The sequence below is a fragment of the Apodemus sylvaticus genome, chromosome 10 (assembly GCF_947179515.1).
Source record: "Apodemus sylvaticus chromosome 10, mApoSyl1.1, whole genome shotgun sequence".
Classification (NCBI taxonomy): domain Eukaryota; kingdom Metazoa; phylum Chordata; class Mammalia; order Rodentia; family Muridae; genus Apodemus; species Apodemus sylvaticus.
The window spans coordinates 4239142-4260896 of NC_067481.1; the positions used below are offsets into that span (position 1 = coordinate 4239142).

General features: G+C 47.3%; 1 protein-coding gene across 1 annotated transcript in view; it reads left to right on the top strand.

Annotated features, from left to right (window-relative positions):
• Positions 1-210: 210 nt before the first annotated feature.
• Positions 211-21755, top strand: part of Cyth1 (cytohesin 1) — an 83571-nt gene continuing 62026 nt past the window's right edge. Inside the window, exon 1 of the mRNA XM_052197503.1 lies at positions 211-342. Within this exon, the coding sequence (XP_052053463.1) occupies positions 321-342 (22 nt within the window). The 5' untranslated portion in view covers positions 211-320. The remainder of the gene's footprint in view (positions 343-21755) is intronic.

The window sequence follows — 21755 nt, forward strand, 5'->3', positions numbered from 1 at the left end:
GCGTGGGTTAGGGCGGAGTCACAGAGAGGCAGAGCCTAAGTGTCTAAACGCATGCGCGTGCGTAAACGCAAACTAAAGAGGTCCGCAAGCGGACCGGGCCTAGAGGGCGTTCACGCACGCGCGATTTTGCTGTGGGCGGGACCTTGTGCCGGGGGCGGTGCCTCGGGCGACGCGTGCGCAGGCGCGTGCTGGGCAGTGCGGGCGCGGTGGGGGGGCGGGGCTCCGCGGCTCAGAGCTGGCCTGTGGCGAGCTGGTGTCTGGCAGGACGCGGGCTGCGGGAGGTCAGTGGCGGTCGGGGGCCGGAGCCGGTCGCCGGCACCATGGAGGACGATGACAGCTATGGTGAGTGGGGCCGGTCCGCTGCCCCTTCGTGAGCTTCCGCCTGCGCCGGTGTCCCTGGGACCGGGCGCGGAGCGCTGAGTGGCGACAGTGCGAGGGCCCGGGGTGGGTGACTGCCCAGGAACTAGAGGGCCTGAGGGTCGCCGGACCTGAGGGTCGCCTGGACCTTAGGGTCGCTGTGAACCGAGAGTCAACCCGGGCCTGAGGGTCGCCGGCAACTGAGTGTCACTTGGACCTGAGGGTTGCCAGGGCTACGGGTCATCCAGGCCTGGGGGGGGTCATGGACAGGGGTCGCCCGAACCTGAGGGCTCCGAGTGGGGCGGGTGTTAAACCGGGGCTTTCGGGCTTTGGGATCGGGGTTACTTGGGCCTGAGGGTTTGCGAATCTAGGGGCACCGGGAGGGGAGTCACCGGGGTTAGAGGGTCTCCGCGGCGGCGGGGGAGTAACCGGAGCGCTCAGGGTCACGAGGATGCTGAGGAGCCCCGGGGCGCTGAGGGGCGTCAGGGCCAGGTGACTGGGGTCGGAGTCTTCGAGGCGAGTCGCCTGCTGCTTGTCACCGGGTTGGCAGACGCCGCGAGTGGCCGCGGGACTAACATGCCCGGCCTGTGTTCCTTAGTAGTTTCCGGCTCTCGGGGTGTTAGAAGTTATGTGCCCCATCTAGCTCTTTGTTCTGAGATGCACACAAGGGGCCTCTGAGCCGGGGACTTAGGTCAGGTTCGTGCTACCGTCGCATTGTGATTTAGCTCCTGGTCCCCACGTCTGTCAGCCTGGGCCTGACCACACTGGGCAAGGAGATCAAGTTTGAGCTGTTGCCTGAAGGTAGCCGGGTAATGACACCAGTCCACATCCTCCAACAGGGCAGAAGCGATTTAGACTCTCCTGGCTAACCTTGCTGCTTGTTGGCGGTGAGCCAGCCTCTGGTCCCTCAGAGAGTGTGCAATCTCGGGAGTTGTAGAAGGTTGTTTGAAATGCTTTCCGTGGCTGTTAGCATTGTTTCCAAGAGGAATGGAAGAGGGAATGGCAGGCAGCATGAGTGGCAAACTTTACTGGTTTGGCAGAGAAGTATGGATCAGGAACTTAACAGGTTTATGGGGTTTAATGGAGCCAAACTCTGGTGTGTTTGCCGGGCAGCATTGCCTCCTCACACTCTGGTGAGGAATATTAAAATACCAAAAGGGAAGCCTGCTAGGTCTTCGCAGGTAAGCCCTCAGAGAACTCTGACCCTGTGAAGCCATGAGGGTTATGGCTAACAACTCCCCGAGTTTCAGATGTGTGGACACTGTGTTCCCTGAAAGTTTCCCTGTGCCTGCCTGTTCAGTGGAAGAAGCCAGCCTTTGCTGCCTTCCAGGTAAAAGTAGTGTGTGCCTTTCTTTGTGATAGAAAAGCAGCCACCTGCAGGCAGGCCCCGAGGGATTGATCGGCTCCTTTGGACTCTTGGGGTTTTTTCTTCTGCTGGAAGCCTTCACTGGCTTTCCCCCACTGCTCATTTCTCTCCCCCTTGCCCTTTATTGTCCCCTGGGTGCCAGGGTTCTGCCAAGCTCTGTTCTTACCCCTCCCCTGGTTATTGCCTGCTGGGTGAGGCAAGAGGCTGCCGTTCTGGTTGGTTTTAATAGTGACTGCTTTGACTCAGGCATGACTTGTACTAGGAAAGGAAAAAATGGAAGCCTTTTGGTTCTTGTAACTGCCAGGAATAGAGGGGGGTCAACTCCAAACTTACTCTGTAGTTCTGGAGGTCAGAAAGTCCAAATTAGGTCACACTGGGCTGGTACCAAGATTTCGTTAGGCCAGTGCTCCTTCCAGAGATTGGAGGAAAGAGTTGGCCTCCTTTCCTTTCCTAGCTCTAGAGAATGCTTGGCTTCCCTTGGTATCCATCTTTAAAGCCAGTGGATACATCTCTCTACTTTGTCTAATTGCTACCCTTTCATGATGACACCTGTGTGTCACACCTACCTAGATAACCCAGGATAAGGATCATAGCCATTCCCTTTTGCCATGTGAGTAAACACTTTTAAAGATTTGAGGATTGGGAACTTTTAAAAATATTATCAATTGATCAATTGATTGATTCATTGATTCATTGATTGATTGCCTGTGGAGGTCAGAAGATATCCCTTCAGGAGTTGGTCCTCTGCTTCTACTCTGCTGGTCCAGGGATGAAACTCAAGTTGCTAGACTTAGCACCAAGTGCTTTTTAACCCACTGGGACATCTCATCATCCCAGATGTGGGCATGCGTGCAAGCCTTCAAGAGAGCTGCACGGGAGGATGAAAAGGAAGCTGATTGTCCCCTTTATACACTTTTACGTCTTTTTATTTGGGAGGAACTAGAGGAGTTAAATACAAGAAAACTCAAATATCATGTAGTATAAAATGGCCACGTGGAGGTTGAGACCAGCTTCCCTCTCTTTCTCCCTCTCTCCTTCCTTCCCTCCTTCTTTCCTTCTCTCCCTTCCTCTCCTTGTCTTCTCTCTTTTCCCCTTCTCTTGATCTCCTCTTTCCATTTTGAGTTGGGGGAGCATCTCCTATGATTCCATGGGGCTGGCCTCAAACTCCTAGGTTTAAGTGATCTTCCTGCCTCAGCCTTCTGAGTAGCTGCCTCTACAGGTGTGCTGAGCCTCCCAGTTTGGTTTGTGATAGTATCAGACTATAGAGAGAGTTTACTTGGACCAGTTTCCACATGTTAAGAGGAAATGTGTGCTGGGGATTTGGGAAGCACGCAGGCATGCTCAGAGCACCCAGTGCTTTCTTCCAGATGAGCTTCATAAGCTGTAATATTTGGTTTTTAAAAGAATAAGAAACTGTCTCTTGTGGCTTTGACATTTTTACATACAAATGTTTGTCTGGAATTCACTCCTGTCTGCCTTTGTGTTGGCCTTGGACCTTTATCACTGTTCTGTGGGGAAATACATTTGGGTTACAGAGCTATCAGTTCGGTATTAAAAATAGGATCTCTGGCACACAACTCATATATAGCATGCTGAAGACAGGAGCATGTGTCTCAGAGGTTTGCTGTTCAACTACAGGGGCTTTCAGAGGCAAACAGTGAGGCCTGCCTCCCCTGTAGGCCTCTTTAGAGTTTACCAAGCAGAAATCATTTATGACTACACCTATGCAGGCTGTGGCTTTCCTGGCTCTAGAAAGGTACCGTGGTGTTCTGCCAGACAGTTCTGTCGGCTTATATGGTCAACTGTTTCTGTTCAGGAAGAAAAAAGAAGTGTAAACTTACATTTTGAATATATCTTGTTTAGGACACAGACCCTAGGCCTGACTGGAATCATGTAGGGTTCTATGTAGTACAGCAAAGGGTTGTGAACACAGATACATGTGAGGGCCTCCACAGAGTGGATTTTCACAGTTGGGGCTCATTCCTAGATTCAATTGTTAACTTTTTTTTTTTTCTAAATTGAGACAAGGTGTTGGGTAGGCCGTGTTTGCCACAAATTCAATATGTCACTCAGGATACCCTTGAACTCCTGATGGTCCTGCCACCATGTCCTAAGTGATGGATTACAGATGTGCAGGCACCATGCCCAGTTAACCTCTTCTCTAAGGATCATGTCCATCCAAAATTTTTTTTTAATTTTATGAGTGTTTTGTCTTCATGTATAGTCAGAGGGGGGATCAGGTCCCCTGGAACTGGAGTAACAGAGGGTTATAAGCCACCATGTGTATGTTAAGAATCAAATCTGGGTTCCCTGGAAGAACAGCCAGTGCTCTTAACCACTGAGCCAGCTCTTCAGCTACTCTGTCTCTGTCTCTCTGTCTCTCTCGCTGTCTCTCTGTCTCTCTCTGTGTTTCTCTCTCTGTGTTTCTCTCTCTCTCTCTGTTTCTCTCTCTCTCTCTCTCTCTCTCTCTCTCTCTATATATATATATATATATATATATATATATATATATATATATATATATATGAATGAATGAAATGGGTTTTCCTCTATAGCTCTAGCTAGCCTAGAACTTGTTACATAGACTAGGCTGGCCTTGAAATACAAAAATCCATCTCTCTCTGCTTCTCCAGCACTGAGATTAAAGGTGTGTACCACCATGCCTGTCTTCCCCACATAAAAATGTAAAAGGAGAACCCTTGGAATCTACCCTTTCCCACAGCAAAGGCATTCTGGACACCCTGTTTCTTCTCCTTTTGATTGCATAGGCAAACTGTCAATAGGTAATAATTGATCATTACGTTTAGGAAAGCTTTCAAGTGAACTGGAAAGTTCTCTCATGGAATAGCCCTGCCAGAGCTCCTGTACCCACCTTGCTCCTGAAATGCTTGTGACGTAATCTTCACATTGAGCTCCGGGATCCTACATAAGCAAAGTAGAAGCAATTTAATTAGATTATCAGTATTTAAGAAGAGTTGAGAAAATCTAGGTTTCAGTTTCTTGGTAGACTGTGAGCAGTGAGGTAGGACGTACAGGAAAATTGTTGATTTGCATAGCATGTGGGGACTACTGAAGCCCACCTGCATGCTTGGTGTCTCACGAGGGAAGTGTGGAAGTGTGCAGAGGATACTCAGGGCCAGGGTGGTGAGATAAAAGCAGATAAAAACCCAAGGCCTTCAGGACCACTTCTCATCTGTCTCCTGTCACAATGATCACTGAAGACTGCCAGGATCTGACCTGGTATCTGTGCAGGGTTAGGTGTGGTGCCTGAAGCACTGGAGTGCCCCAGGAGAAGGACTCTGTGGTGTGTGGACACACAGCTGTCCCGACTTGTGGTTACTGGGGGAGTCTTGCCACAGACTCCCATGGGTGAGAAGGGCAGGTGTGGAGGATATAGGTGGCAGCCTGTTGGTGGCAGCAGGACCTCTGGCTAGTTGTAACCTAATTTTATGAACCCAGGGCTCTTGCAGGTACTTTAGAGAATGGACTGAAAAGAGAGTTGTCTCTGGTTTTGGTGGGAAGGGTTGTAGTTTAGAAATAACCACTATTCACAACACCACGGAATCCATGTGTTGTACTACAGCCAGAAGGAGGGTTTGTATCAGATAAAGGACAAACTGACTGTGCTATACAGTGAACCACGGGGATCCAGGTGTATGGATATCAAGAAGACTGAAAAAGTATAATTTATATTTAAAAAAAATTTTTTTATGCGTTAGTATTTTGCCTGAGTGTGTTTATGTGTACCACATGAGAGCCTAGTGTACTCGCAGGCTAGAAAAGAGCCATGCGTTCTCTGGAACTGGAGTGACAGAGGGTTGTGAGCTAACATGTGATTGCTGGGAAATCAAATCCAGGTCCTCTACAAAAGCAGCAAGTGCTCTCAACCACTGAGCCATCTCTCCAGTCTCAAGAGTCATTTTAAAGTTGGTACTTTAAAAGTAATCTTTTAAGTTTTAAAGATGAGCTTTAAGAGAGACAGGATTAGCGATTTTCTACAATGCTGATGTTTCAAGCATGGTGTTCTCGTTTCTCGGAGCTGGTCGGTCTCCAGGTCTCTCCACACGCAGGTGATCGGCTCTCTCCTCTCAGGGTTCACTGCTTCTTTACTGATCAGTGTACTTCCCACTTCCCAGTTTTCAGCTTTGAGAGCAAGAGTCGTTTGTACACAGTGCATCCTACACAAGAGAGGACTGACTTGGGGTCTTGTTTCTTCTTCTCAGCTTCTTACCTCAAGCCTTGTAAGCTGATTTCCTGTGCCCAGGTTGTTCACAGGGGGTTGGCCTCTTGCCAGGACTGGGAACTCTCAGAGACTGAATGGGTTTTGCCAGGATCTTAGCTAACTCGGGATCACTCCATACTCCCCTTGCCATAAGGAGTGACGGGGCAGGCATCGGGGTGACTTCCCATTGGTGAGGATTTTGCATCAGATCCCTGGCTGGATGAGCCCCTTCTCTGGCTGGTCTTCAGACAAGCGTGGTATTCCTGCCACCATCACTGGTAGCAGCTCACATTGGCTTCAGATTTTTCTTGTTCCCATGAGAGGGAAGAAATGGACCTTAGAAAGTCATTTTGGGAGGGAGTGAGTGGAGACGGGGTCTCCATGGCTTGCTTGCCTTTGCTCTCTGCGCGCAGTAAAGTGTACGCAGTGTTCAGGACAGGACAGGGAGAGTGGTGCTTGGAAGAGAGCTGCTTTTTTAATTTTTGGGCATCTAGAGCAAGCTGTGGGGCCTAGGGTCCCACACAGGCAGCCCAGCAGCCGCAGAGATGGCTTTGCTTTCCTTTTCCATCCCCTGCAGGAGTGCTGACTCTCCTGGGCGTGCTTGACCTGATAGAGAACCACGGTTCTTTGTTCTTCTGTGCTCTGGATGATTGTTTTCAAATTTAGTTACACACTTAATGACTTGGCTTGAAAAGAACACACTATGTGAGCTGAGGGCTGTCTTAGAGGCAGCCACTGCCATAGTCAGGAAGAGGTACGCATACACATACGTGCAAACAAGCCTGGGGGGCTGGGGGGCTAGCAGCTGAGAGCTTCTCAGCAAGAACTGATGCCCTGGTCATCAGAGGATACCTCAGTAAATCTGCTGACTCCTAGACAGGTTGGAAATATTTATTTTGCATCTTTGTGTACCAAGGGCTGGCTGTAGGATGATGGCACTGGAACCATGAGGAACCCTTTTTAATGGCCTCTGTCAAATCAACTCATTTAAACAGTTTGCTCATTCTGATATTTTAAGCATGGGGGAAGTAGGTGTCAGTTTTGATGAGCGCTTGAGTCAGATTTTGGTCAATTTTAGTTGCTTTGAACCTGTCACTGATTTCACTCCTAAAATTAAAAAAATTCTACTTTGTTATTCTGTAAAAGAGTTAAGGGTCTTTCCTCTAGAACAGAGGTTCTCAACCTGTGGGTCACAACCCTTTTGTGATTTGACCAACCCTTTCATGGAATTGTTCCATTCATCTTTTTTGTTTATCAGAAAACACAGATATTTACATTACAGTTCATAATAGTAGCACAATTACAGTTATAAAGTAGCAACGACAGCAATTTCTTTTTAAAGATTTATTTATTTATTTTATGTGAGTACACTGTAGCTGGCTTCAGACACACCAGAAGAGGGCAGCAGATCTCATTATGGATCATTGTGAGCCATCATGTGGTTGCTGGGATTTGAACTCAGAACCTCTGGAAGAACAGTAAGTGCTCTTAACCGCTGAGCCATCTCTATAGCCCCATAAGAAAAATGTTATGGTTGGGAATCCACCACAACACAGGAGACTGTGTTGAACGGTCACAGCTTTAGGAAGGTTGAGAACTATTCTAGAGGAAACACTGCAGGTTAAATGGACAGTTGGTTTGGCTTGTGCTGACAGACAGCATTGTGTGTGTATGGAGGCATCGTACCCTCTCCTTTCTGAATGTTGCACGCGTCAAAGGAGACCCTTTTGTCAGAGTCTTGCCTTCTCTGATTGAAGCCTCCATGACTGGTAGAATATTTACTCTCCAGTATAAACCAGATGGTTGCCCTTTTGTTTCAAGAGTACAGAACCAGATTAGAGGTCACTTAGAGGTGGGGCAGCCCTGACCAGCCAGCTCAGAGGTTGGAGAACCTGAGCTGAAGATCCTTGTTGTTCGATTTCTGCCTTGAGCCCCTGACCAGGCTACCTGCCACACCCAGGCCCCAAGATGAAAGTCCTTCAGAGTGGGCTTCCAGAGGAAAGCGCTTGCCTGGACCTGTCTGCACTTCCTCCCCAGCCTCGGCTTGCTTGTCTGTCTAATTAGTGTTGCTTAGTTTCAGTTGCAGTAATAGAGGCCTGGAGGAGGTGGAGAAACATTTAGAAATGTTCAAGAAGTGAATCCCACATCCTTTCAAACTGCTGGTGATGGTGTTTTTGCTTCTTTTGCCCCAGGAGTTGGGGGTGGGGTGGGGATTTTACTAGGTTATTGTTCAGAGGGGTTGATGCCAGTCTTCCTGCTGTGGGTGACTGGGACTTGTAGCATGGGTTGGGACAACACCTTCTTGCTTGCTGTGTACTAGAATGTGCCCCTTTTTCTTAGGGGTGGTCTGTAAGGCCCTTGTTGTCCTGGGTGCTGTTGCTGTAAAGGGTGCATTGAGAACCTTTCCTGGTAATATCACTGGCCTAGTTTCCAGGAGCTGGCCCTAACTACTTTTGAAGTCCAAACCCCTCCTGACTTCAGAGGACATGGGCATGAAGGCAGGCCATGGAGGAGAGTGCCAGTGTCTGACAGGCACTGCCATGGGGAGGAGAGCTGTCATGGAGGAGCTGGTGCTGGGACTGCTTTGGAGAGGTTGGGGGACGGGGGTGTAAGTCGGTGAATGTAGCAAATGCGCTGCAGACAGAGGGAGAGCTAGGCCAGGAGGCTGGGGCTGTAGGTGTGTCATGGGCTTGGCCAGGGTGGAAGCAGGAGCCTAAGTGGCCGAGAAGCAGGAACTCTGTGTGCAGTGGACTTACTGTGGGAGCCTTTGGAACCTTAGAGACATGTGGACCTGAATGGAGCCGAGGCTGAGTGCGTCATGCCAGGAGCTGACTGAGAAGAGGCCAACAGTGGCATCTTGGGCACAGGCCCGCTGAAGGGCTGGAGAGAGCAGAGGTTGGAAGGGAGGCTGAAGAAAAGGCACAGCACTCTTCAAGCAGCTAGAGAGAGGGTCGGAGGGAGGGGAAGGACACCAGGGGCATGCACGCATGCACGCTCAGTAAGCAGGAGGGAGGCGAAGCAGAATGGAAAACACTTTTAATTTGTAGTCCTTGAGGCCTTCCGTAGCCAAGGGTGACCCTGAGCCTCAGCCTCCATGCCCTGAGAGCTAGAGTTTCAGGTGAGCACCCCTCCACCTGGCTTCTGCGGTGCCAGCATGGAGCCCAGGGCTTTGTGCACGCCAGGCAAGAGCCAGCAGCTGAGCCCCAGCTCCTGCCCATAACAGAGCGACAATTACTCATTTGGTGGTTATTCCAGCCGGTCTTGAGTTAGTTAAACAGTGCTCCTTTGTGCTGGGCAGTGACCCTCCCGTAGGAGTGGGCTCAGATTTCATCTCTCCCTGTGTCCTGTGTGTGGCAGCTGCAGACTGCATGTGCTTTAGGAGTCTGTTCAGCATAAGTTACTCTCTTTTGAGTGCTGAGACCCTGAAGCATAATCTCCTACAGCCCTCATGACAAAAGGAGGAGCACATGCTGAGTTTTAGCAAATTCTGGTGGCTTCAGCCCTGAGCAGACACCTTTGTCATCCAGAATCATCATGGCCGCCATGCCCCTCCATCCTGGAGTTCCCTCGCACACACTAACAGCTTTCCTTTTGTCGCTGGTCACTGACCATCCCAGGTATTCAGGCTTGAACTCATGAGGTTCTCTCTCCCTCTCCTCCTTCTCTCTCCTCTCTCCCCTTCTCTCTCTTTCTTTGTCTTCCTCTTTCTCCCCCCACCTTCTGGCGTCATCTTCAGGATTCCATTTATCACCACCTTTGAGATGGAGGGGTCTCACTGGTCTGGAGTTCACCAATTAGGCCAGGCTGGCCGGCCAGTAAGCCTGAGATTTGCCTGCCTTGGCCTCCCAGCCCTGGGTTACACATGCACGTTCCCAGCATTTTTATGTGGGGCCGTGGATCAAACAGACCCTCATGCTTCAAGACAAGCACTCATGACAGCGCTGTCCCCAACGCCCTCACTCATTTTTGTTCATTTGTTTTATTTTGCTTGTTTTATGAGACAGGGTTTCTCTGTGTAGCCCTGGATGTCCTGGAACTCACGCTGTAGATCAGGCTGGCCTTGAACTCACAGAGATCCATCTGCCTCTGCCTCCCAAGTTCTGGGATTAAAGGTGTACACCACTACTACCCAGACAATGAATATATTATTATTAAATATGTATGATGTTTTGTGTACATGTGTATGCAGGCCAGAAGGAGACAGATGGCCTGGAATCTGTAACTGGAGTTACAGATCTATAACTGGTTGCGAGTGCTGTGCAGTCGCTGAACCCAGGTGCTTTAGAAGAGCAGCCAGAGCCAGGGCTCTTTTTTCTTTCTTTTTTTTAATTAATTAATTAATTAATTAATTAATTAATTAATTAATTTTGGTGTTTTGGATTTGGTTTTTTCGAGACAGGGTTTCTCTGTGTAGTCCTGGCTGTCCTGGAACTCACTCTGTAGACCAGACTGGCCTCAAACTCAGAAATCCGCCTGCTTCTGCCTCCCAGAGTGCTGGGATTACAGGCATGCGCCACCTCAGCCCAGCTCAGAGCCAGGTCTCTTAATACCCACTTGTATAGTCAATGTAAAAGAAACAAACAGAGCTCTCTTCTCTGAATGAGAGTACTTGTGTTGAGAACTTAACAACACAGGTCCTACTTTCACAATGCTCTTAGCAGAGACATTTGGTTAGCTGCATGTTTTCAGGACTGTTGGAGCTCTGTGATGGTAGCCAGACTGGGCTGTGGGGCCTGAGGCACCATTTCCATCTTGTTGTAGGTTAAGGGGAGCATTCCTGATCAGGGGTCACCCTGTGAGCTGCTTCCACCTTGATGAACTGCTGGCCCTTTGCACTTGCTGTTTAACCCCCTACTGGGAGGGATGGATTGTTGTCAGTGAAGAGACAGGGCCCTCCTCCTCCTCTTCTTCCTCTTCCTCCTCCTCTTCTTCCTCCTCCTCCTCCTTTCCACTCCTCTTCTTCTTCCCTGAGCTCCTCCTGCTTCCCCTCACTCTCCCCCGCCAGCTCTCCTTTTCTTCCAGAAGACTAGCTCTGTCCTCAGCTCCTTCCTATGCCTCCACGCCTTAGTACACGCCTTATCCATTCTCCTATGCTTCATCTACTTGCTATCCACATTTTAAACTTCTTGTCTTTACCTCATAGTTGGACTTGTTTCCATGTTTTGGCATGTGTTGCAGGTTACTGAATCATTAATATTGAAAGGGTTGTTGTGACTCTTAGGGTTGTGGTGTTTCTAGGGATCCTGGGTAAAGGTAGTTTCTCTCTCCTAAGCTTGCTGGGTAGTAGTAGTTTGATCAAGCTCATGTCCTCTCAGGGTCTCTGGCAAATAGGTTGGCTGGTAGCACCAGGGTCATGCAGCCAGGTCTTTGATTCCCTGGAGCCCAGACACTCCAGGTTGATAGTTGGGCAGCCAGAGCTTCGGAGAGATGCAACTGCCTAGGTCTGCATTGTGATCCTGCCTTTAGCGCGTCTGAACGTACTGCCTCACAGTCTCCTAGAGCCTTGTGAAGGCTGAAGATAGGCTGCTTGTGGGAAGTCCACATTCAGTGGAGGAACAGGACAGAGCCAGGTAGTTAGACTCTGCAGTCTGGCCCTAACTGAGTGCTCTCTCCAGAGGAGAAACAGGTTTCAGTCAGGGTGGCCCATAGGCCAGAGAGCTCAAGCATTGCAGGTTAAGAGAGATCTTGGGGCTAAGGTTCAGAACCTATTGAAGAATGCCGACTGTCTTTTAGGGACTTGTGCAAAATCAGGTTTGTGTCACCTGGCATCCTAAGTGCAGGCTGGGTCTCAGGAGCTCGTCCAGGTGATGGCATCCTGTTCTGATGGTGGACTGCTGCTCTGGTGAGCATGACTACCTGACAACTGGACTGAATGGGCGGAGCTTCAGAGACCCTTCTGGTGCAGTAACAACCACCTCCTGCCTCACAATTTCTTCTTTCTGTGGTTTCTAACCACTACCCAGATATCTTACAGGTTCTCTCTGCTCAGATTGCAGTCCCAGAGAGTGGAGGAGGTTTGATTCCTCGAGGATTGATGGCTAGGCTTAGGCTGGGGAGGTTTCTGATACAGTGGAACGGCTCTGGCCTCCCATCCAAGTCTCTCCCTCTAGAGGAAGCAGCACTTTAGGAGTGTACCACAGGGCAGCAGGAAGGCTCCTCTGTGTCTGGGATGTCTCACAGAGGCCCAGGGGTTCTTGCTGCAGTGACTTCTGACCCTGTTAGTCTCACTCAATAGACAGGACTTCCTCTCTTGTTATCTGATCCAACCTACATGCTTAGCAAGGCTCTGTACATTGGCTCTAAGTTTGTTGACTGAATCCTGAAATCTGATTCAACAAATAGGAGCTAAAGTCATAGGATTGCTCATAGCAGCTGTGAGTCCCACTTGGGAACAGAGCCCTTGTAGCTCATGAGGCATGCTTTCCTCTTCTGTAGGCTGTGGCCTGTTTGGAGAGTGAGGAGACATTTTATGCCTTTGATTATTTTTTCCTTTCTCTCTCTCTCTCTCTCTCTCTCTCTCTCTCTCTCTCTCTCTCTCTCTCTCTCTCTCTCTCTCTCTTTCTGGACAAGCTCTAACACTGTAGCCTCTGCTTGGCCTGAAAGTTGCTATTGTAGACCAGAGGTGGTCTTGAACCCACAGAGATCTGAATCCCTTTGCCTTCTTCTTCTTCTTCTTCTTCTTCTTCTTCTTCTTCTTCTTCTTCTTCTTCTTCTTTTTAAAGATTTATTTATTATTATATATAAGTACACTGTAGCTGTGTTCAGACACACCAGAAGAAGGTGTCAGATCTCATTACAGGTAGTTGTAAGCCATCACGTGGTTGCTGGGATTTGAACTCAGGACCTCTGAAAGAGCAGTCAGTGCTCTTAACCACTGAGCCATCTCTCCAGCCTCTCTCTTTGCCTTCTGAGTGCTGAGATTAAAAGTGTGTGTCCCCAGATCAGTTTGTGCCTTTGAGATTTCAGTACAATTTATTTTTAAAATGGACATTTGCTTGAAAAAATATAATTATTCTATACTATAAAGATGAGGGTACCAATATATTATTTTAAAGGGGCTAATGTAACCTATAGGAAGGTGGATTAATTTAGGAAATACCAAGTGTTTAATTCCTTAAAAAGGATTAAAAGTAGATAGTTGAGTTTTTGCGTGTTTGATTTTTAAAACCTCAAGAGCACAGCTAGGGAGACAGACATTTGGTTGAATATTTGTTTACCTCCAGGGTCTTTAGGACGTGTAAAAGAAAAAGAATACCCTCCATGTGTTAACTTCCTGCTGCTGCTGTCAAAAGTGATGACAGTGACCTGCCTGCCATCTTATGGCTTTGGAGGCAGAAGTCTAGTCAAATGGGATGAAGTAGCAGCCCAAAAGGCTGGAGAGATGGCTCAGCGGTTAAGAGCACTGACTGCTCTTCCAGAGGTCCTGAGTTCAATTCCCAGCAACCACATGGTGGCTCACAACCAACTGTAATGAGATCCAATGCACAATTCTGGTGTGTCTGAAGACAGCTACAATGTATTCATATAAATAAATAAACAAACAAACAAATCTTTTTTTTTTTTTTTAAAGAAACAGTAGCCCAGCATGTCTGTTCTCCTCTAAGAGGCCAGTACCTTATAAAGGCTGCAGCACTCTGGCTCTTAGTCTCCCCCCCCCCCCCCCCACTTCCGAGCCTGCAGTGGCAGTGGAATCTTCCTCACATCCCACAATGACTTGGACACTTCTTCGGCTCTTTTCCCCTTTTATGAGACTTGTGCCCACCTAGGTGATTGAAGATCACCTCCGTCTTCTGTGAGCAATGTTATCTCCTGCTGCCTTTGCGGGCTCCAGGGATTAGGATGTGGGCACCTGGTGTGTGTGTGTGTGTGTGTGTGTGTGTGTGTCCCCTGGTGTTTTTGTCCTGGGTGTTAACTCAGGACAGGCAGCACCGCAGGTACACTGGGTATTGTTGGGATGATCTTGTCTAATTTCTAGTTAGATATGTCTCCTTTTAGAAACATGCTCCCAATTCAAGAGGAAGGGCGGCTGTGATCCTTACAGCCTGCACTGTGCTCTCCGCTTGTCAGAGTCCAGGGTCAGAAGGCTGTGTTGTTGCCGCTTCTTCCAGAATACAGTTAGTTCTCTTATGTTTTCAGATAGCGGAAGTGTGTCTGAACAATGGGCTTGATAGGAAAGGAGTTCCTTCTTCTGGAAGGAACTATTGGTAAGACATTGTTTGGTGATTGTTTCCTCAGATGTCTGTCCCCACATCATGTGGGCACATTGGAGAGGAGGCAGGGGAGTGCTGTTGGTCTTTCGTGGGTTGTTAAAGGCCCACTGGGTTTAATTTATGGTCTGAATAGATTTAAGGCCGAGTTTCTGGCCAGATGCTGTTGTCCTTCCCTTCGGGCCATGTGTTGGCCTTCCATTTCTTAAGCATACAAACTTGTGTGCATAGATAGCATTGTAACAAGGACAGTGTAAACATGTGCCTTTAAAGGTTTATAGCAAGCCTTCAAAAGTCAGCAGAGTCAGAAAAAGGTGGCTCACAGCCATGTGGTTCTGAAAGCGCATTCCTCGGCTTGAGGGAGCCACAATGATTTTAGTTTCTTATGTTATCATATCCCTAGGTCAGCTGATTTCCAAACCAAAACAGGTCAGGAAGGGCAGAAGAAAAAGGAGCAGATCCTAGGAGAACTTGTCTCCCTTGAAGAAAACAATGGTTTCAGCACTTTGGATTCACAAGTAGGAAGTGCTTGAGCATGCTGAGATATAGACCTGGAATGGCCGTCCAAGGTTAGCCCAGGTTCATGCCGGAGAGTGGTAGACATCCTGTCTTGCATTCTGGAGCATGTGTTGCTGAGCAGAAAACAATCCATAAAGTCCCACTCACTGAGGAATGACCATGTCCACTCATACTTGTGTCCTCACTCAAACACTTCTCTTCCTTAAAATATACTAGGTGCTGGGTGTGGTATTGCACACTTTAATCCCAGCACTTGGGAAGCAGAAGCAGGTGCATCTCTGTGAGTTCAAGGCCAGCCTGTTCTATAATCTAATATGTGAGTTCTAGGACAGCCAAGGGCTATACCACAGAGAAACTCTGTCTTGAAAAACAAACAAAACAACACACATACACACACACACATATGTATATATATGTATATATATATGTGTGTGTGTGTGTGTGTGTATATATATATATATATTTTTTTTTTTTCAATCAGAGTATATCACTCTTAAAAAAAATAGCCAGGTGTGGTAGCACATGCTTTTAATCTCAGCATATGGGAGACAGAGGCAGGTGGATGTCTCTGAGTTCCAGAATAGTCTGGAATATATGGCAAGTTTAAGGACAACCATGGCTACATAAAGAGACCCTGCCTCGAAAAACAAAGAAAAACGGGGGAGAAGAGAAGTATAGGTGCTGGAAAGTCAGCTCAGTGATCAAAAACACATATTGCTTTTGCAGAGGACCCAAGTTTTGTGCCCAGTACCCACATCTTTCAGGACCACATCTGGCAGGACACAGCTCTCTCTAACTCCAGCTCTAGTGGGTACCATAGTTTCTTCTGGCCTTTTTGGGCACCCATGCTCCTGTGTGCATAGCCATACACAAGTACACTCATAGACACATAATTAAAAATAAAATGAATATATATATTTTTAAAAAGCAATTCATCCTAGCTTTCCAATCTACTCATATCTAATGAAACCAAGGTACCTCAGGCCGAGACCTAGGAATGACTGAACACACACAGATACACATGGATATAAATTCATGTGTATAGTTACTTATTTTTAAGTTTGAAATTTTGGGGACTCTGGATGAAGACCTCCCAACCCTCAGGGTATTCTCCTCAGGCTCCTGTGGCAAGCTGCGTAGGCTGGCAATGGCGTGGCTGGCTGGCAGGGTAGTTGCCTTCATTGCTCACATTGCATTGGATGAAGGCAGGAGGGCTTTTGTGTCCATCGAGGCTGCATGGGGCGGATGTTGCACGGTGCTGGTTGCACTTTTCTAGCTGCAAACACTCCAGTTTGATTTCTGTGGTTTTGCTCTGGGCCATTCAGAATTCCCCATAGAGAGCTTTAAGTTTTCAGAGGTTCTTAAGAAGAGATTCAGCAGATCAAAGGAGTAAAAAAACCCAAGCCTGGCTGCCTTTCCTCCGTTATTATAATTACCAAGTTTAACTGCCTACCTCCTTTAGCTTCCTGAGTGCCTGCCTCTGTGTGGTTTTCTGTTTTGTCTCTTTGAAGAGGAAGCCTCAGCATATGTGACTGCTGTTGCTGGGCAGCCCCTGCATCCGTGCCAGCTGTGCTAGGCAAGGCCTTACTCTGTGCAGCAGAAGGCATGTGCCCCCAGTACCTCCTACTTGTCCTATTGGGTAAGGGAAGAGCTAATACTGGTGCTAGACACAGGAGACCCTCAGAAGATTGAGGCCAAGTTGTTTGCCCCGTGGTACTTCTGGAGGGCCGTTTGTCTTTCTGTGAGGTTGGGCACAAGGTAGGCCTTACTCAGCAACAATTGTGCCCTTTTACTCTCTCTAGTGAAGCACTTTGGGAAAAGATATTTTATTTTGAAAAGTTATTATAGAAATAGTGAAACATAAGCAAAAATAGAAGTGTGTGACCTTTGCAGCTGTCTCAATCCCATTGCACCTGTCACCTTTCAGTGTTCTCTTGTGCACCATTCCTACCTGTTCACTCTCTTCTAGGAAATGTGGACTGTTTTGTGGATTGCTCTTTAAATTTTTTTTTTTTTTGGTGTTTTGGATTTTAGCTTTTTTGAGACAGGGTTTCTCTGTATAGCCCTGGCTGTCCTGGAACTCACTCTGTAGACCAGGCTGGCCTCGAACTCAGAAATCTGCCTGCCTCTGCCTCCCAGAGTGCTGGGATTACAGGGGTGTGCCACCACCTCCTGGCTTGTGGATTGCTCTTTAAATAAATATATATTGTTTACATTTGTGTGTGTAATAACCTTGTGTTCTTTGGAAGAACAATGCTCTTAACCTGAGTCCATTCCCCAGTACCCCCTTTTAAAATACAATGCTTATTTATTGTAAGAACCACCTTGATGTGTAGCGCTTAAAAATATTTTTTTAAATCTCAGTGTTGGTGGGGATTAACTTTATTCTATAAATCTTGCTTTTTGTCTCTATCAGTCAAAATTCTAGCTATTCTTTTCCAAGGGTTATGTGTCTGTGTGAATGCAAGAAGGTGTGTATGTGTGATATGTCTGTGTGATATGTGTGTGTGAGTGCAAGGATGTGTGTATGTGATATGTGTGTATATAAATGCAAAAATATGTGTGTTTATGTATGTGTGAATGCAAGAATGTGTGTGTATGTGATATATGTGTATGAATGCAAGAGTGTGTGTGATGTGTCTGTGTGATATATGTATGTGTGAGTGCAAGAATGTATGTGAGTACAAGAATGTGTGTGGTGTGTGTGTGATGTGTGTATGAATGCATGAGTGTGTGTGTGTGTGTGTGTGTGTGATGTGTGTGTGAATGCATGAGTATGTGTGTGTGTAAGTATGTGGAGGTCAGGGCTGGAGAGATGGCTCAGCAGTTAAGAGCACAGACTGCTCTTCCTAAGGTCCTGAGTTCAAATCCCAGCAACCACATGGTGGCTCACAACCATCCGTAATGAGAACGGATATCCTCTTCCGGAGTGTCTGAAGACAGCTACAATGTACTCACATATAATAAATAAATCTTAAAAAAAAAAAAAAAAGAAAGAATGTAGAGGTCAGAAGAGGTTAATGTTTGATGGCTTTCCTCTTTTTTCTCTACCTCTGTTGTTGTTATTGTTGTTGTTGTGAGACAGGGTCTCTCACTATGTGGCCCTGACTGGCCTTGGAACTTGTTATTTAAATGAGGTTGGCATCAAAGAGCTCCATCTGCTTCAGGTTTCCAAGTGCTGGACTTGACATTATCTGCCACCATTCCCAGCTTCGCCTCATCTTTCCAGACAGGGTCTTTCACTGAACCTGGCCAGCCCGCCTAACCCAGTGAACTCCACGAGTCAGCTGTCTCTGCCCCAGTGCTCCTGCTGCTTAGCACACACATTGCTGCTGTCTGTGCTGGTTTTTTACATGGGTGCCAGGGATCCTAACTCAGTTCCTCATACTTGAGTGGCAACTGTATTACTGACTGAGCCATTTCCCTAGCTATACCAGGCCATTTTTCAGTTCACTTACCAAACAGGTAGGTATGTTTTAGACAGCTTGTTACTGGAACACTTTCCCTAAGGTGACTTAAGCAAAGGTCTACCTTCTCCTTATAGGGCACAGGTAATGAACCAAAGCACAAATCCACCAAAATCCAACCTAAAGAACCTGTGAGTTTACAGAGCAAATGTTCATGACCCAAAAGTGGCCATAGCACTCCAAAAGTCTTACCCGGCATGGACGACTTCTCCATGGCTACCTAGGGAGTCCTCCCTTCAGTTAATCTTCTGCTTACTGTAGGACCTACCAAGACTGCAAGGCCATGGGAACTAGAGTTGAGTTACATCCAGATGTCTGGGATGTGCATGGGGAGCAGCCAGAATCTCAGATGAAGTCCCAGTGGCCTTCCCTACCCTTCCCTCAGTGAGGGAATGTCAGTGGTCTGCAAGCCCATCTTGGTGTCTCTTGCAGGGAGTCACTGTTGCTAAGGTGAAGGCGACAGCTCTTCTGCTCAGAGGACCCTGCTTCATTGGCTTTAGACTTTTTTGTTTGTTTGTTTTGTTTTGTTATTTTGGTTTTTTGAGACAGGGTTTCTCTGTGTAGTCCTGGCTGTTCTGGAACTCACTCTGTAGACCAGGCTGGCCTCGAAATCCGCCTGCCTCTGCCTCCTAAGTGCTGGGATTACAGGCGTATACTGGACAGTCTTTAGAGAGGCCGTACTCTAGTTAGAGAACAGGTACAGGTCCTTCCATAGCCTCAGGGATTTGAGCAACCAGGAAAACAAGAGGATGAAGAAAAACCACGTACACAAACACACAGAAGTGCTGGGGTCGGGTGGGCTGGGCCCCGTTGGAAGAGCCAGCTCTATGGATGCCTAGCACATTTGTAATGTGCAGCTGAGGCAGGAGGCGGGGCTGTTGCGTACAGCAGAACAGGGGGTCAGGGTTAGCAGATAGGAAGAGACTTTAGCCTATGACCATCTGGAGGGGAGAGCACTACAGTGGACATTTTGTTGGACAGTAGTTGGACACGCTATCAACATTTGCCACTTGGACTGGGAGAGAAGGCTTTGCCATTTTCCCATGGGTCTGAGACATGGTCTTTCATATGGCCAGCTCACTCCAGCTACACACATCCACTCGGAACACGACAACGAAAACCTGCTGATGCCATAGAGGGAATGCTTCCACAGCAGCATATGGAGATGTTGACTTCACACAGGGGTTTCTTAATAGTTAAAACCACGGTGACATGATGTCTGTCTGCCTTTCTACCCTGTGACTAATCTGTGTTTTGCTGCGTTTGTTGAGCACAGGCCTGTGGCTGAACTTTCCTACTTTCTCAGCATTCTTATATCCCTTTGTGACTGACAAGGCATATTTTATAGAGGCCTCGGTGTTTCCAAATAAGTTAAAGACTTTTGAAAGTGAATCCACTAAAATATTTTCTGTTTGGTAAGGAAAACATAGCCAGTTGAGAGAAGTTCAGGTAGCTGGGGGTGTTGTGGAGCACCAGGGCACTTGCCTGATGCACATGGAGACCTGGGCGGCATTTTCAGCTTCATGTAATAAATGACATCTTTTTGGTAGTTGTGTGCCCATGACATTTATGACACAACACAGCATAGCTTCTGATGGTCACTTGACCCTTCCTTCACTTTTACCTACGGAATATAGGATCCCCTCCTGTAATCAACAGCCTTGTCTACATAGAGATCACACACAGTTACCACTCAGTCACTATTCTTCATGTGTGTGTGTGTGTGTGCATGCGCATGTGTGTGCATGCATGAGTGCATGTGTGTGTGTGTATGTGTGTGTGTGTGTGTGTGTGTGTGTGTATGGCAGTGGGGATAGAACCTGGGGTCTCAAGCATGCTAGGTGATTGCTCTAGCACAGCTCTGCCCCAGCCCTAGAGGGATTCTTTCTAAAACTCATTTGAGAACAGCTCTATTATTTAGGGGATTATTTAGTGTTAGGATTGCCAGGTAGATGGATGATCTTCTGCTCTGGAACTAAGTTTTTAATTATAGGTTATTCTGAGAGTTAGTGATTTGCATCCCTGATGAATTGGATGGCAATAATTATATTTAAGTAATTATACTAATTTAAAATGTGGAGAAATTGGTCCTTTAATAACTGCAATATGGCAGATTATCATTATGTACTGTTTTCTGTTCTAATTGTTATTACTGCTTAATTGATGTGATTTGTTAGATTCCCCAACAACAGTTTGTAAGCACTGTAGTTAACTAGGGGTGCTAGCAGCCATCTGACCCCTCATTTTGAGTCCCTCAGCTTCATTGTCATCTTCTTAATGGCTCCTGGTGTCCTCTGTTTCAAATATATACTTTAAGGCTCTGGGGAGCAGAATGTGGTGACACATATCTCTAGTTCCAGCTCTAGAGAGGTCAAGGCAGGAGGAGGAGTTTGAGGCCAACCTGAGCTGTATAGTAAGACCAGGTTCAAACAAAGAGGGCTTGGGCTGTGGCTCAGTGGCAGAGCACTTGTCTATCGTCCGTAAGGCCCTGGGTCCTTTCTTCAGCACTCAAACACTAGGATACTTTACTTCCCTTCATAGCAAGAGAACACGAGTTCTCTCCCAAGCTCTGAATTTACTGGAAATCTAGGCCAGACAACGGCAATCAAACCATCAGCCCTTTGTGAGGAAGAGAAAGGCATTCCAGCTAGTTTCAGGCATCTGGGAAATAAGCTACAAATTTGTAAATTTCTCCCTGTTTTTTCCCTTTGAGCCAGATACTTTAGCATTAAATAACTGGTAGGCTGGCAAGAAGGCAGTGTAAACATGCTAGCTGCTGAGAGCAACCACTGAGTTCATTCCTCAGAACCCAAGTGGTGGAATGAGGAGATAATGTTCTCCAAGTTGTCTTCTGATCTATGCATGGGCACCATAGCATAGAGTGTACTTAGTCACACTCGGGTACACACTTGTGCATGCACATGCACACCAAGTTGTTCTAATGTAAAATGGAGTAAGGAGAAGGAAATAACTGACAGCCACAGTGCTGCCTGTGCGCCTGCTGTCTCCAGAGCCCTGATGTAGGGTGAAGTAGGCTCCTGCAGCCGTTCCTGGATAGACACAGAGTAGTGAAGAAGCAAGATGGCAGAGTTCAGCTGACACCCCATACACAGATGTCTTTATGTGCCCCGACAGAATCGCATTTTTTGACATTTTTGTAGATGTTTAAGTGGCTGGCCAAACAAGTGCTAAATTGCTCTAGGGCCCCGTGCTAGAGCCCTGCGCAGTTGGGACGATACACAGGCAGTGCTTGCTGCTTTGACTGACTGCTGCGTCTCTGATTTGCTTCTAACACTGGTGGGGATGTTTTTGGAGTTAGAAGGCTTTTGTTCCTGCTGCTATCTGCTGTTTATTTTAAATAAGCACTTAAACAGTGGCCTAAGTAGAATGTTGGAGAACTTTATGAGTCATCATTTAAATAATAGATTTAGAGGTGTTTTGTTTAATTTTTATTCTTGAACCAGCCCTTATTTTCTAACGAATTGGTTAGACCAAGCAGGGCTCATACTCTGTGTAACATCCATGATCAGTGTCAAGGAGCTGTTGGCCTATTTGACCTCAGTGGACCTGACAGGAGCTCCGGGTCACTGGCACAGCTCCACTGGCCGCTGCTTGTC